General features: G+C 32.6%; 1 protein-coding gene across 1 annotated transcript in view; it reads right to left on the bottom strand.

Moving 5' to 3' along the window:
- The window catches only part of LOC143064370 (uncharacterized), a 101,719-nt gene that overhangs the window by 45,015 nt on the left and 38,973 nt on the right, over window positions 1-17,731 (bottom strand). The window contains exons 25-29 of the mRNA XM_076237143.1: window positions 11,740-11,898; window positions 11,209-11,296; window positions 10,125-10,268; window positions 9,092-9,283; window positions 8,326-8,423 (exon numbers count right to left, since the gene is read on the bottom strand). Of these exons, the coding sequence (XP_076093258.1) occupies window positions 8,326-8,423; window positions 9,092-9,283; window positions 10,125-10,268; window positions 11,209-11,296; window positions 11,740-11,898 (681 nt within the window). The remainder of the gene's footprint in view (window positions 1-8,325; window positions 8,424-9,091; window positions 9,284-10,124; window positions 10,269-11,208; window positions 11,297-11,739; window positions 11,899-17,731) is intronic.

Below are 17,731 nucleotides of genomic sequence, written 5' to 3'. Positions count from 1 at the left end.
GGAAGATGCCATCTTGAAAACTAATGACCATGAATATCTAATTACTGCAAAGTCCTAGTACCCAGCATGACATGTGCGTTAATCAAGTGTTAAAATGACTTGTCAAGCTGATGGATGTTCTACCCGACCAAGTAATGGCCCGAGAACACAGTTATTTCGTAGTGCATTTCTTTTAGACAATAACTTCAAATTAAAAAAAATCGCACCTGCTCTTTCTCAAAAAGATTTTTATAGTGTAGTGTACTATCAGTGAGACAAATAATATCAAAATTATAGAAACTTCTACCAGCTCTAACTCAAAATATTGACAATTCTGTGTTAAGGGGGTGTAAAATTCAGTTTGACAGATTCAGACGTGATAAAATTTGACCTTTTTGAACTGGACCAAATCACTACTTAACATAAAGATTCAGCACCCATTTTTTTTTAACATGTAAATACATCCCCCTACTTATTATTTCATGCATCTAATATCAAGAAATAAATTGGGAAAGTGTATCAAATAAAACATGCAAGTTATACACTGTTTACACTAGGGACTATATTCGTAGAGAACGAAAACCAAAGGACGATAACTGTGTCCTTGGACCTAATAGGACAGAAAGACTTGACCAATCTTTATAAAACTTTGCATAACCTAAGCTTAGGCAATTATGAGATAGTTTGCCAAGTTTCATGGCCATATGGCATATATTAGAGAAACTAGGGTCATTTTAGTATTGACATTTGGATGTTTATTTTTGACGTATAAATTAAATATCTTCAACTGTCAAGATTTTGGCCTAAAAATTTGAAATTTTGCAAAAATTTGCTTTTTAAATGCTCTTGAATATTATATATTAAGTATTAAAAGCATCTGAACACTCATTTTATTTATCAGATATATTGTAATTATTCCAAAGTCAAATTTATATGAGCCTATGCCTGAAAATAGAGATTTTCCAATTCAGGGAAGCCTTATATAAATATGCATTTTTCTCAGCCAAGTTGAAGTTTTTGAAGTTTTTTAAGCCTAAATTATTCTTTCATATATTAGAAAAGTTACAAAAAGCATACCGTATGAGTATAAAATGGTCTTTGGCTATGTAGTACTGAGAATTATTTAGAGTCAATTTAGGCGGTAACCCATATTGACATATAGAAATGAACACAGAAGCTATCAGAAATGAAAATGTGTTACTTTTTGCTCATTTCTATACTTAGGTGTTATGATACAAGAAGTCTAATTGCAAAAGGACTCTTGCATTTAAATTTTTTGAATGACAATATGGTCTGATGGCCATTTTTTTCACTTTTCAAAGGAAAACTTGCATTTAGTTTTAGTCTCAATAGGCATAAATTTGGACCACTTACTATCATACAGAAAAAAAATATGGTAGCCTATGAAAGGAGTAAGGTGTACTGAATATAGTAAAGTGCTTTTTTTTACAGATTTAGTGAAATATTTGTGATGGACTACAGATTTGATGTACAAAGCTCTTCACATTTTACATACATCAATTAGGCTGTTTAACCAGGGCCATGAATACAAAATATGCTGCACTTTTTTTCTGTGATAATCTACTTTTCTCTATATTCAGAGTTCACAAATGGTTAAATAAAATTGATTTAAGCATAGAAACACAAATATCAGGAACAAAAAAGCTGTCAGATAGAAAGTCAGCATGCCTCTTAGGCATAAAATGTAAACTGCTTTAAAATGCTTATTATAGCCGTAGAATGCCAAAATGGCACATTTTAACAGAATTTCTGGAAACCAAAGATGTAAATCCCTTACTTTGATTGAGTTTGACAAATTGAAACCAGCAAATCATTCAGGAAAGTTGCCAAAGTACAAAATCTAGATTTCAGGAATCCATCTCTTAGGCCGGAGAACACAGTTATTTCGTAGTGCATTTCTTTTAGACAATAAATTCAAATTAAAAAAATCGCACCTGCTCTTTCTAAAAAAGATTTTTACAGTGTAAGTGTACTACCAGTGAGACAAATAATATCAAAATTATAGAAACTTCTACCAGCTCTAACTCAAAATATTGACAATTCTGTGTTAAGGGGGTGTAAAATTCATTTTGACAGATTCAGACGTGATAAAATTTGACCTTTTTGAACTGGACCAAATCACTACTTAACATAAAGATTCAGCACCCAATTTTTTTTAACATGTAAATACATCCCCCTACTTATTATTTCATGCATTTAATATCAAGAAATAAATTGGGAAAGTGTATCAAATAAAACATGCAAGTTATACACTGTTTACACTAGGGACTATATTCGTAGACAACGAAAACCAAAGGACGATAACTGTGTCCTTGGACCTAATGGAAGAAGTCTACATACAGTTTCCAAAATCATCAAATCAAGTAGTGCTTCACTAAGGTTGATAAGAATATTTCAAAAAACATTTTACAAGTAATCTTAATTTTTTTAGAGGGTTAAATATTCAGCATACAATGGTGAAGTCAAGTTGAAAAGCTGTTAATGACTTAAAATCGTACATTCCCCATTTCCATTCTCAATTTCATTGGTTTTAGCTTGTCACTAAATTTACATTTATGGCAGCGAGATACAGTTTCAAGTATTATATAGGAATTATGCTATGATAATGTTAAAGTAGTCACAATAAAGTGAGAGAAATAAACAGCTGCGCCATGAGTGCATGATACGCCCGACGTCTGGTGTGGAAGTTTAATGAAATAATCATATAGTTTCTGAGAAAGTTTTAAGCAATAACCATATATTGTTTTTGAGATACGGTGGGACATGTGAACCCCCCCCCCCCCCCCCCTCTTTTTTTTTTACAAATATTTAAATATCACTAAAATAAAATTTTGAATCAAAACCAAAAAGTATACAGATCTTTAGATTAATATAACAAAGAAGTGTGTAAAGTTTTAAGCAATAATCATTAAACTATTTTTGAGATACGGCGCGACATGTAAATGCTTTTTTATAACTTATATTTTTAGAATATTAGGGGTTTTGATCTAACTTGACCAACATTCAAAAACTTGTTTCTTGTAATCAGCATGGTTTGATACCGGTAATTACCAGGGAATTGTAACTAGAGGCTCTCAAGAGCCTGTGTCGCTCACCTTACTTTACTGATGTTGCCAGTTGGCCATCTTGGTTGGTAGGCGGGGTCAGTAGACTTTTTTTTTTAAATAGATACCCTAGTAATGATTGTGGCCAAGTTTGGTTAAATTTGGCCCATAGTTTTAGAAAAGAAGATTTTTGTACAAGTTACAAAAATGACAAAAGGTTGTTCAATATTGACTATAAAGGACAATAACTCCTTAAGGGGTTCTCTGACAATTTTGATCATGTTGACTTATTTGTAGATCTTACTTTGCTGAACATTATTGCTGTTTACAGTTTATCTCTATCTATACATGTAATGGTATTCAAGATAATAACCAAAAACTGCAAAATTTCATTAAAATTACCAATTTTAGGACAGCAACCCAACAACATGTTGTAGGATTCATCTGAAAATTTGTGAGGGGATAGATCTTATTCTGATGGACATTTAAATCTTAAAAGATTTGCCCTAAATGTCTTAGTTTCAAAGATATAAAGCAAAAACTGCATTTTACCACTATGTTCTAATTTTAGCCATGTCGGCCATTTTGTTTGGTAGGTGGGATCATCGGACACATTTTTTAAACTATATACCACAATTATGATTGTGGCCAAGTTAGTTTAAATTTGGCCCAGTAGTTTCAGAGAAGAAGATTTTAGTACAAGTTACAAAAAATGACGAAAAAGTTGTTAAAATTGACTATAAAGGGCAACAACTCTTTAAGGGGTTGACTGACAATTTTGGTCATGTTGACTTATTTGTAGGTCTTATTTTGCTGAACATTATTGCTGTTTACAGTTTATCTCTATCTATAATAGTATTCAAGCATACCTGCCAACTGTCACTATTTGCGGGGGATTTCCCCCATGGAGGCTCCCAAATGGAAATTTTAAAAGAGCAATTGTGTCCACAATTTAAACAAAACAATTTATTTTACAATGGCTATAGGCTAGTAAAAGTATAAAGAAGCCAAAAAACAACATTAGAATATATTTGAAAGCCCCCTTAAAGGTTTTGTAGGACTATGAGAGCCATCTTGCACGCAAAACCCCCATGGGCATTTTGAAAAGTTGGCAGGTCTGTTCAAGATAATAACCAAAAACTGCAAAATTTCCTTAAAATTACCAATTCAGGGGCAGCAACCCAACAACAGGTTGTCCGATTTGTCTGAAAATTTCAGGGCAGATAGATCTTGACCTGATCAACAATTTTACCCCATGTCAGATTTGCTCTAAATGCTTTGGTTTTAAAGATATAAGCTAAAATATACATTTTACCCCTGCGTTCTTTTTTTAGCCCTGGCGGCCATCTTGGTTTGATGGCCAGGTCATTGGACACATTTTTTAAACTAGATACCCCAAGGATGATTGTGGCCAAGTTTGGTTAAATTTGGCCCAGTAGTTTCAGAGGAGAAGATTTTTGTAAAAGTTTACGGACGACGGACGCCAAGTGATGAGAAAAGCTCACTTGACCTTTCAGGTCAGGTGAGCTAAAAATGACATATTCGGGTATTCTAACTGTCGACTTCCTGGCAGGCCTGCTTAATCTAATACACAATGAACAAGGTCAATGAATCATGTGCATGTTTGCGAGTGAACCAGGTGTGCACAGGTAAAACTTTTAAAATTTATACCATACCAATATAAAACTGTTCGTGATATACAGCCTGTGTACAAAATCTAACAAAATTTAAGAGTGGTTATTAGAATAAGTAAAGACCAAATCTCCATGATATATAAATTAAATTTTACTTTTATTTATATTTCAGCACCTATTCTTCCGTTTTATATATAATTGTTGGTCCCGTTATTTCTAATCAGTTCGTCCCGTTTATACCCTCACATATGTGACTTCATTTTCACTCTAGAAAACATTGCTATATTTCAAAATGAATGCCGTTTTTTTATAATTGTTCATTTATTTTAAATATGAAATAAGAATATCAATTAGGAAACTTCGGACTATACCCCATAACTCCTTTTGACCTCACAAGAATCTGAGACTATGTGTTATAGTGGTATCAGCTAAATTTAATGCCAAACGCTAGAAGTAAAAATGTAATACAGGAACACCTTTAATTTGGTCATGGCTTTCAAATGTCTAAATTTAAGTGTTCCCGTACATTTTTTGCCTATTTAGGACAATTAAAACTAGTTTTATTTTCCCTTTTTAAAAAATATAAATAAATGATAAGGGTGTATATCATTTCATTCCAACAACTTATTTTAATTTCCAGACTTTAATCGGTTCATTTGTTAGTTTAGTAACTTCTTTGAATTCAAATAAAATAATAGCACCAAATATAATTAAAAATTCCACAGCGATTCACTTGTATTTGTCAACACCTTGAAAATGTATTTTAAATTTTTGTATTAAACTTGACCGCCTGTCTTATAACCCACTGATCCGAATAGACAGTCGCACCTGGCACGGTGTGCCCTAGAGGCTAAGCTAATTCTGTAAATAACATTTCACCTTTATACAGGTCCTTCACGAGTATTGTCGGAGAATAATACACACATCGCATAAATCAAGTCATAGCGTAGATAGTAAAAGGTCAATAAGCGTAAACCTATATACTGTCGTAACAGTTTCAGTTATATACTTTAATTTATTCACTTTATCAGTCTCAAAAAGTATATCTAAGCAAAAAAAATAATTATGATAATTTCTTGTGCTGTCTACAAAAATAAATCGAAATATATACGGTAAATATAACTTTTTCTCATGAATGTGTACAACTGCATGTTTGTGCGTTTTATTTTCTTATTATCGGATGGTTATTAGATATAGCATTAGTCATCGGCACGCTTAAGATAACGGTAAAATATGATTAAAAACCAAGACTTTAAATGATTGTATTTTAAATCTCAGCATGCAAAAACCAGGAGAAATGTCACGACCTACAGGAAGAAGTTAATATTTTCTCATTAACTAATGAATTTCTCCTTAATTACTGCACATATAGCGATAAAATTTTGTGAATGTATATATTATGTCATAATGAAGATATTTAAACCATAAGTAAAAAATCACAAATTTTCCCTTTAATCATTTTATCAATAATGTCATTCCTCACCTCTTAACCACATTCAAGAGACTGTACAAGTAATTCTAAATGCAGCATTGCGAGAGGGAAAAACTCAAATTTAAAAACAATGCTCTAGACAAATACAAATTCAAGGGTTTAAACTGGATTATTGCTAATTTTCCAACATTTCTAGGACATTATTTTTCTAAGCTAAGAATGAAACACAGTTCAAGGCTTTGCTCAAGCTTTTATGGTAGCAAAAGAGCCCCTCTCTGTTAACCAATATGACAAAAAATTGAGTGCATCAAGTTTCTGGTTTACATCCATAAGGCCTAACATATATAAAAAACAAGAATGTGTCCATAGTACATGGATACCACATCTGCACTATCATTTTCTATGTTCGTGGACTGTGAAAATGGGGTAAAATCTCTAATTTGACATAATAATTAGAAAGATCATATCATAAGGAACATATATGTTCCTTATGATATGATTCACCCGGAGTGTTTCAAGTTGATTGGACTTCAATTTCATCAAAAACTACCTCTACCAATAACTTTAATCTGAAGCGGACAAACGAACGGACGAACAAACAAACAAATGAACAAATGGACTGACGAACAGAAGCACAGACCAGAAAGCATAATGCCTATAAATGGGGCATAAAAACACACCATTGACACAAGTGACATACCTGTCAACTGACCCGTATTCTGCGGGTGTGACCCGAGATTTTCACAATTCTGAGGGATCACCCGGGACACCCGCCAAGTCATTGAAATAACCCGGGAATTTCGAAAATGACCCGATTTCACCCGTATTTCTTAGCCTTGAGATGATTTCATAAGTAATATTCCTTTGAAATACCGGCAAATTCGTAATTCTTCCATGAACAGGAAGTTCATCTAGCTATGTAATCTGTCAAATTAAGGGACCCATTAAGTGCATGGCTTCATCTGACAGCTTTGGTGTCAAACACACTGTTAATGAACACCAATTACCTTAGCTTTAGGTCGTAAATAAATTTCACTTTTTATTTACAAACATATTTTAACTAAGAGTTATTTCCCCTTATTTGTCACCATTCAAAATTATTCCTTATATTAACGTTTTACGGGTGAAAAAGATTAAATCATAAAAATATAAAATTCAAATACATATTGAAAAATAACTTTTCATTATTTTTATACGTTTATACAATTTTTAAAAAAAAGTTGAAAATTATTTTTTACATTTACACTTCCTTTAACTGTATAACTATATTTTATCATAGTCTAATTTCCTTATATGTTGAAAGATGTTATGTTTAATAACAATAAAGGCAGTAGTCATAAAGATAAAAAAAAAAAAAACAAAAAAAAAAACAGTATTCTCAAACAAAGAACATAAGACTGTGTTACACAAATTTATATAAATCTCTCAAGTGGAATGAAATAATTAATAAGATTTAAAATGACTTAACCAAGTGAACATGCATTCATGTTTTGGTATCTTTCATATACATTATAAGAAAATGTACCATAAATACTGAAATTCAGCTCGAAAAAGTTCGTACGCGTTATGACCTGAGATTTGATTCTGCAATGCAGGTCATGACCTGAATTTTCATTGTCACAGGTTGACAGGTATGCAAGTGATGCATTTAGTAAATGAAATATACCTAATGTAAGTATCAGGTGTAAAATGCCCTTGTTATGGACAATGTAACATGTTTTTTTGTTTTTAAGGAAGTTCACTGCTCAGTTTCAAAATGAATAGCTTTCCATAAAACTAGTATATATTGATAGGGGGTTAATTGAGGAATAAAAAAAGCAAAAAGAATATAGGAGTCAATGTGCTTGTTTTCGAGATATAAGCCATTAGAATTTTGGCGGGAAAATGTTCTCTCTTAATTTTTCACAGCTTCATCATTGACTACTTAGAGTTCTCAAAAACTACTATAAAATAAGTAAAATTTTATAAAACTTTTACAAATGGCTTAAAATAATACATGTAAAAGATTTATAAAAAGAAAAATGGGGGTTCATGGGCAAACATTTTTAAGGCATTCCGAAATGGATAAAACCAGAGGATTTCGAAAATCGGACAAAAATTCCAAAACATGACAAGCAAACATCCTTAAATCTATTTCCTTCTAATAAATGGTTTTGCTTGTTTTTCTCTTTTGATACAAAATAATGTAACTGTTAGCCTCTATACAACATCCTACCTGAGCCCTGAGTTGTGGAGTGATGTCCACACTAACTTTTCCTTTGTATGGCATAACGATATCATAAATATTATTCCATTCTTGGGCCCACATATTGCCTGAAATAATAATCCAATGTATATTTATTCTTATGATAATATTAAGTCCCTTAGAATAGTCCATTGCCAATTACTGTTATTGACCCTGTATTTAGAGATCCCTATTTAAGTTGTCTCCCTTGTGACGGACATTAATTTTTATTTACAATGGAGAGCTATCAGAAAGAGCAAATTTATCTGTATGAATATGAGTAATCTTTAAGGTTTTCAAATTTTTTAATTACATTAATTTGTTGTTCAGCTTAATACTTTTGATATCAGAAATTATTTTCCATGAAAAGTTAGTTAAACCGCCGATACATCACTTTCAATTCATCATGCTTTGCATTGGCAATAGCCAATTTTGTCCAGTATAGAACCAGTCTACAAGTTACAAAGGGAGGTAATTCGTTTAAAAAGTGTGTAATAACAGAATCAAATCGGTAATTGGCAAATGGACTATTACATAGTGAAATTTCTTTTACCAAAAGAAAGTCATCTTTTTTTTTAATATTTTTAATTTTAAATATAAAGAATGAAGAAAATTCTTGAAATAATCTACAAAACAATTTCAAATAGTAGCTCGTATTTTTTTTCCCTTAATTTCTGAATTAACAAACATACATTAATATAGTAAGGATAAACTGCTTAACTGAACAAACTAATCTATATATTTATACATCACTAACCTAACAAATGTGCAGGGATATGTCCTGACTCAGAGAAATGTTCTGCTCCATATTGTTCCATCAGTTTACCCCTTACATATCCATGTAACTGTTCATACAAGGGACGTAACTCCTCTAACAGGTCCTTTAAATCTTCTTGGAATGTAGGAGATTCATACCAAGATCTCCAGTAATCACCTGTGTCTTCATATCCTGTTGTTATTAATTAATATTACCATCAAAGGAAATATAACTGGCAACTTCTTAAAAATATTCTTGGGGATTTTATGCTCCTCTTATATTGTCATAGATGTTCTTAATATACATCTGTATTGTTTGAATGCCTGTTTTACTCATTTGAATGCCTGTTTTACTCATTTGAATGCCTGTTTTACTCATTTGAATTCCTGTTTTACTCATTTGAATGCCTGTTTAAAGCTGTTCAGTTTATTAATTAACAATTGAAGGAACTGAAGTTGAACAGGTCACACAGTATGGTGTAACCTGATGAAACTAAAAGCCATATATCAAGAAGTTATATCACGTAGTTGCTGATTGAGAAAAAAAAAACACAACAAAAAAGCATTATGTACAGGTGGACAAAAGACAGACAGGGGGTATACAAATGTAACCCTTTCTTTGTTGCAACTCCTATGAATTACTAGTAAACAAGAATGTGTCAATAGTACACGGAAGTCATGGATGCCCCACTTGCACTATCATTTTCTATGTTCAGTGGACCATGAAATTGGGGTCAAGACTCTAATTTGGCATTACTAAGTTTCAAGTTTATTTGACTTCAACTTCATCAAAATGATCAAATACTACCTTGACCAAAATCTTTAACCTAACAAATGGACGAAGAAACGGACGGACGGACAAACAGATGCATAGACAGAAAAACATAATGCCAATAAATAGGGCTTAAAAACATTCCATTCAGAATAAATATATTATCATCCTTCACAAGCTGAGCTAGAAAAACTGCATTATTTTTTAAAATGTGTATTTGTTTATCCTATGTTATTCAATTCTTAATGTATAATAAATTTACCTAGTTCTCTGACCCCCTCATTACTGAGTTGTACAAATCTGGCATAATCTGACTTCATTTTCTTTCCTGTATTATCCCTCCATCCTTTCCAGGCTGTCAAAAGCTCTGTATAATTCCTTGATGTAGCTATCAGTTCTAATAAATCTGGAATCAGAAATTAACTATGAATTTGATTAAGAATACAGATTAAATTATTTTAAAATACTTATCCACATACTAAACTTTTTTATAATACACTCATGTTTCACATTGTACAAGCTGTCTAAATAGATCAACTCAAACATCAAGGATAACTCCAAAACAAAGCAGAACACCTCCTTGTGATCCCTAAACTAGAATGACCTGTTTATCTGCTCCTTCTTCCCATAGCCCTTGATTCCATGATCAAATGACAACTTTTCCACTTCTAAATCAATTGACAAAGCAGACTGGCTTTAAGGAGGCTCACGGGTATTTGTTTTAAACATAAGATTTCCCTATATTTTCTATAAGTAAACTTTATCCTATACTTAATGGAAAAATAAAATAAAAATATGGGGTCACCGTAAATTTAAGCTCACAATCTGTCTTTGAAAGAAGCATGCATTTTTATTAAGGTACGTTTTTTCTGTTGGACTAATGGGAGAGAAAAAAAAGAAATATCAAAATAAAAAAAAAACTAAATTACAGAAATCGCTTAAATTTTACAATAGTTTAGTTTAAGTAAAGTTTATTTGAATAAAATAATATCGATATAGGTCACCGAGCTTTTTCAATGATATAAACATTTTAAAAATCATCTGGGGCCAAAACAAATTGATTTTTTTGGTTGATTTTTGTACCATATCATAAAGTAACAAATATCAGTGTTATAAATAAAATTTATAATGAAAAAGAATATGTTTCAATTTTTACTGATTTTTTTGTACCCTGGAGCCTCCTTAAGCTGTGAAATTTTTTAATCAGAATTCAGTGACAAGACTTCATCTATCAAGCAGAATATAAAATTAAATAATAGTGCTAGTTTCTTTAAAATTTGACACAAAGAATCCCACTATACATTGATTCTTATTTATACAAGATTTATATGTGAATGTGTACCAACCTGGTTCCAAAGACAGACATTTATCTTCTGACATACACACAGTTCCTTTGCCATAGATACCTTCTATGTCAGACTGGGCTTTATTCATCTAAAACAAATAGATTCAATATTTTTTTCAAAATACTACATTCAAAAATGAAACTGTTTACAGATATCTCAAGGACTATTAGAGATATAAAAGTAAAGGACTGTTTTGAAAGATCATATGTCATATCTCAAATATCAGTTTTGGGAGAAATATTCTTTCACTCTGTAGATAATCATTTTAAGAAAGAAATTCTACATTTAATACATTCAATGCAAAACTTTCATCTGGGTTTTTTTCAAGGTAATTCTAAAATGTAACATTTACAAACTAAGGAATATTAAGTAGGAGAGTCACCCTTATCTGTATATATTTGCTTAAAAACTGATACTTCCTTAATCCAAATCTCAATAAAACTTCTGTATATACATTTTTTCCTATACAAAATGTTAAAATGTTTTCTTCAAAATTCATCTTATATTTGGAAAAGAAAATTTCAAACTTACCTCTCTAAGTTTTGATTTGTCAGACAAAGCACTTGTTCCAATATCTGAAATCTTACTGAACTGACGTTCCATGTCAGCTGGAAATGTTTTCCAGTCAAATTCTGATGCCCCCTTTGCCATCTCCTGCTGGAACTGTGCAAATACATCTTTTGCTTCAAGCTAAAATCATAAACAAACAAGAATGTGTCCCAAGTATACGGATGCCCCATTTGCACTATCATTTTCTATGTTCAATGGACCTTGAAAATGGGATCAAATATCTAATTTGGCATTAAAATAAGAAAAATCATATCATAGGGAACATGTTTACTAAGTTTGAAGTTGATCAGACTTCAACTTCATCAAAAACTACCTCGACCAAAAACTTTAACCAAAACTTTAACCTGAAACGAGACAGACGGACGAACGAACCAATGAAGGACAAACAAACAGACAAACAGACAAACGAACGGACATACAAACAGACGCATAGACCAGAAAGCATAATGCCCATAAATGGTGCATAAAAATTAATGAACTCAGTATTTTTTGGTAAAACTACTTCTACATACTTTGGTGCTGCTAAGAATAATTTATTTATGAGAAATCAATCCGTAAAAAGATAATATATAACCAGATGCTCCGCAGGGCGCAGCTATATACGACCGCAGAGGTTGAACCATGAACAGTTGGGGCAAGTATGGACACAACATTTAAGCTGGATTCAGCTCTAAATTTGGATTGTGATTAAATAGTTGACACAGCATAGGTTTCTGACACAGAATGAATGTGGTCTAATGAACTTAAAATATTTTTTTTGCCTTTGAGCAATTCACTATGCTGTTGAATATTAATCCTCTCAAAAAAATGTTTGAAGAAATTTTCTTTTTATTTATGAAATCTGAAATGAGAAAAATTTAACCCCCCCCCCCTTTTTTTTTCACATCCCCTTTTCCCTTTTTCCAAAACTGATCTCAATTCAAATTCCTAATGGAGTTTGCAACAATAACTACTCATTTAAATACATCATAAAATATTAAAATGTAAAATAAAGTGCTTGTTATCACTGAATGGTAAAGATTGTTTTAATTTATCAGTTGGTAGTAAAAGTGAATATACATTGTATTTTGTATAAAACAATGATTTAAGTTGATTCAACTACTATTCTGGACAAAGAAAGATAACTCCAATCAATTGAAAATTTCTTGCTATTGCACAATATTGTGCAATTAGATATTTCTTGCTATTGCGCAATACTGTGCAATTGAAAATATTTGCTATTGCACAATACTGTGCAATTGAAGATTTCTTGCTATTGCGCAATACTCTGCAATTGAAAATTGCTTGCTATTGCACAATACTGTGCAATTGAAGATTTCTTGCTATTGCTGAATACTGTGCAATTGAAAATTTCTTGCTATTGCACAATACTTAATATAATAATTTTGGATCCTGATTTGAACCAACTTGAAAACTGGGCCCATAATCAAAAATCTAAGTATATGTTTAGATTCAGTATATCAAAAAAGCCCAAGAATTCAATTTTTGTTAAAATCAAACTTAGTTTAATTTTGGACCCTTTGGACCTTAATTTAGACTAATTTGAAAACAGGAACAAAAATTAAGAATCTACATACACAGTTAGATTCGGCATATCAAAGAACCCCAATTATTCAATTTTTGATGAAATCAAACAAAGTTCAATTTTGGACCCTTTGGGCCCCTTATTCCTAAACTGTTGGGACCAAACCTCCAAAAATGAAACCCAACCTTCCTTTTATGGTCATAAACCTTGTGTTTAAATTTCACAGATTTCTATTTACTTATACTAAAGTTATGGTGCGAAAACCAAGAATAATGCTTATTTGGGCCCCTTTTTGGCCCCTAATTCCTAAACTGTTGGGACCAAAACTCCCAAAATCGATCCCAACCTTCCTTTTGTGTTCATAAAACTTGTGTTTAAATTTCATTGATTTCTATTTACTTATACTAAAGTTATTGTACGAAAACCAAGAATAATGCTTATTTGGGCCCTTTTTTGGCCCCTAATTCCTAAACTGTTGGAACCAAAACTCCCAAAATCAATCCCAACCTTCATTTTGTTTTCATAAACCTTGTGTCAAAATTTCATAGATTTCAATTTACTTAAACTAAAATTATAGTGCGAAAACCAAGAAAATGCTTATTTGGGCCCTTTTTGGCCCCTAATTCCTAAAATGTTGGGACCAAAACTCCCAAAATCAATCCCAACCTTCCTTTTGTGGTAATAAAATGCAAGACGACGCAGGACAACAACGACGCCAACGTGATAGCAATATACGACGAAAAATTAAAATTTTTGCGGTCGTATAAAAAGGAAGATGTGGTATGATTGCCAATGAGACAACTATCCACAAGAGACCAAAATGACACAGACATTAACAACTATAGGTCACCCTACGGCCCTTAACAATGAGCAAAGCCCATACCACATAGTCAGCTAAAAAAGGCCCTGATATGACAATGTAAAACAATTCAAATGAGAAAACTAAAGGCCTTATTTGTATAAACTAGAGGCTCTAAAGAACCTGTGTCGCTCACCTTGGTCTATGTGAATATTAAACAAAGGACGCAGATGGATTCATGACAAAATTGTGTTTTGGTGATGCTGATGTGTTTGTACATCTTACTTTACTAAACAGACTTGCTGCTTACAATTATCTCTATCTATAATGAACTTGGCCCAGTAGTTTCAGTGGAAAGTGTTAATAGAAATTTACAAATTTTATGAAAATTGTTAAAAATTGACTATAAAGGACAATAACTCCTTAGGGGGTCAATTGACCATTTCGATCATGTTGACTTATTTGTAAATCTTACTTTGCTGAACAGTATTGCTGTTTACAGTTTATCTCTATCTATGATAGTATTCAAGATAATAACCAAAAACAGCAAAATTTCCTTAAAATTATCAATTTAGGGGCAGCAACCCAACAACGAGTTGTTCGATTCATCTGAAAATTTCAGGGCAGATAGATCTTGACCTGATAAACAATTTAGTCCATTGTCAGATTTGCTCTAAATGATTTGGTTTTAGAGTTATAAGCCAAAAACTGCATTTTACCCCCTATGTTCTATTTTTAGCTGTGGCGGCCATCTTGATTTGATGGCCGGGTCACCGGACATATTTTTTAAACTAGATACCCCAAAGATGATTGTAGCCAAGTTTGGATTAATTTGGCCCCATAGTTTCAGAGGAGAAGATTTTTGTAAAAGATTACTAAGATTTACGAAAAATGGTTAAAAATTGACTATAAAGGGCAATAACTCCTAAAGGGGTCAACTGACCATTTCGGTCATGTTGACTTATTTGTAAATCTTACTTTGTTGAACATTGTTGCTGTTTACAGTTTATCTCTATCTATAATAATATTCAAGATAATAACCAAATACAGTAAAAATTCCTTAAAATTACCAATTCAGGGGCAGCAACCCAACAATGGGTTATCCGATTCATCTGAAAATTTCAGGGCAGATAGATCTTGACCTGATAAACAATTTAACCCCTTTCAGATTTGCTCTAAATGCTTTGGTTTTTTGAGTTAAAAGCCAAAAACTGCATTTTACCCCTATGTTCTATTTTAAGCTGTGGCGGCCATCTTGGTTGGTTGGCCGGGTCACTGGACACATTTTTGAAACTAGATACCCCAATGATGATTGTGGCCAAGTTTGGTTTAATTTGGCCCAGTTGTTTCAGAGGAGAAGATTTTTGTAAAAGTTAACAAAGATTTACGAAAAATGGCTAAAAATTGACTATAAAGAGCAATAACTCCTAAAGGGGTCAACTGACCATTTCGGTCATGTTGACTTTTTTGTATATCTTACTTTGCTGAACATTATTGCTGTTTACAGTTTATCTCTATCTATAATAATATTCAAAATAGTAACCAATAACAGTAAAATTTCCTTAAAATTACCAATTTAGAGGCAGCAACCCAACAACAGGTTGTCAGTTAAAGTTAACGACGACGTACAATGGACGACGACGACGCCGCCGTACGAAGGACGCCAAGTGATGAGAAAAGCTCACTTGGCAATTTGGGCCAGGTGAGCTAAAAAATGAACAAAAAACAAATATGTAACAGATAAACAAACGACAACCACTGAATTACAGGCTCCAGACTTAGGACAGGCACATACATAAATACTGTGGCGGGGTTAAACATGTTAGCGGGATCCCAACCCTCCCCTGACCTGAGACAGTGGTATAACAGTACAACATAAGAACAAACTATAACTAGAGGCTCTCAAGAGCCTGTGTCGCTCACCTGTTACTGAAGTTACTGATGTCGGCCATCTTGGTTGGTATGTGGGGTCATTAGACACTTTTTTTTAAATAGATACCCTAGTAATGATTGTGGCCAAGTTTGGTTTAATTTGGCCAAGTTTTAGAAAAGAAGATTTTTGTACAAGTTACAAAAATGACGAAAAGTTGTTAAAAATTGACTATAAAGGGCAATAACTCCTTTAGGGGTCCTCTGACAATTTTGGTCATGTTGACTTATTTGTAGATCTTACTTTGCTGAACATTATTGCTGTTTACAGTTTATCTCTATCTATAATGGTATTCACGATAATTACCAAAAACTGCAAAATTTCCTTTAAATTACCAATTTTAGGGCAGCAACCCAAAAACGGGTTGTGGGATTCATCTGAAAATTTTCGAGGGGATATTTCTTATTCTGATGGACATTTAAATCTTGAAAGATTTGCTCTAAATGTCTTAGTTTTAAAGATATATAGCAAAAACAGCATTTTACCACTATGTTCTAATTTTAGCCATGTCGGCCATTTTGTTTGGTAGGCGGGGTCATCGGACACATTTTTAAAACTATATACCAAAATGATGATTGCGACCAAGTTTAGTTAAATTTGGCTTAGTAGTTTCAGAGAAGAAGATTTTTGTACAAGTTACAAAAAATGACGAAAAGTTGTTAAAAATTGACTATAAAGGGCAACTCCTTAAGAGGTTGACTGACAATTTTGGTCATGTTGACTTATTTGTAGGTCTTACTTGGCTGAACATTATTGCTGTTTACAGTTTATCTCTATCTATAATAGTATTCAAAATAATAACCAAAAGCTGCAAAATTTACTTAAAATTACCAATTCAGGGGCAACAACCCAACAACAGGTTGTCCGAATCATCTGAAAATTTCAGGGCAGATAGATCTTGACCTGATCAACAATTTTACCCCGTGTCAGATTTGCTCTAAATGCTTTGGTTTCAAAGATATAAGCCAAAATATACATTTTACCCTTGTGTTCTATTTTTAGCCATGGCGACCATCTTGGTTTGATGGCCAGGTCACTGGACACATTTTTTAAACTAGATACCCCAAGGATGATTGTGGCCAAGTTTGGTTAAAATTGGCCCTGTAGATTCAGAGGAGAAGATTTTTGTAAAAGTTTACAGACAACGGACGACGGACGCCAAGTGATGAGAAAAGCTCACTTTTCAGGTCAAGTGAGATAAAAATGGTTAAAAATTGACTATAAAGGGCAATAACTCCTAAAGGGGTCAACAGACCATTTTGGTCATGTTGACATATTTGTAGATCTTACTTTGCTGAACATTTTTGCTGTTTACAGTTTATCTCTATCTATAATATTATTCAAGATAATAACCAAAAACAGCAAAATTTCCTTACAATTACCAATTCAGGGGCAGCAACCTATCAACGGGTTGTCCGGTTCATCTCAAAATTTCAGGGCAGATAGATCTTGACCTGATAAACAATTTTACCACATGTCAGATTTGCTCTCAATGCTTTGGTTTTTGAGTGATAAGCCAAAAACTGCATTTTACCCCTATGTTCTATTTTTAGCCATGGCAGCCATCTTGGTTAGTTGGCCAGGTCACCGGACACAATTTGTAAACTAGATACCTGAATGATGATTGTGGCTAAGGTTGGTTTAATTTGGCCCAGTAGTTTCAGAGGAGAAGATTTTTGTAAAAGATAACTAAGATTTA

The sequence above is a fragment of the Mytilus galloprovincialis genome, chromosome 2 (assembly GCF_965363235.1).
Source record: "Mytilus galloprovincialis chromosome 2, xbMytGall1.hap1.1, whole genome shotgun sequence".
Taxonomy (NCBI): Eukaryota; Metazoa; Mollusca; class Bivalvia; order Mytilida; family Mytilidae; genus Mytilus; species Mytilus galloprovincialis.
This window is presented reverse-complemented; position numbering and strand designations above follow the sequence as displayed.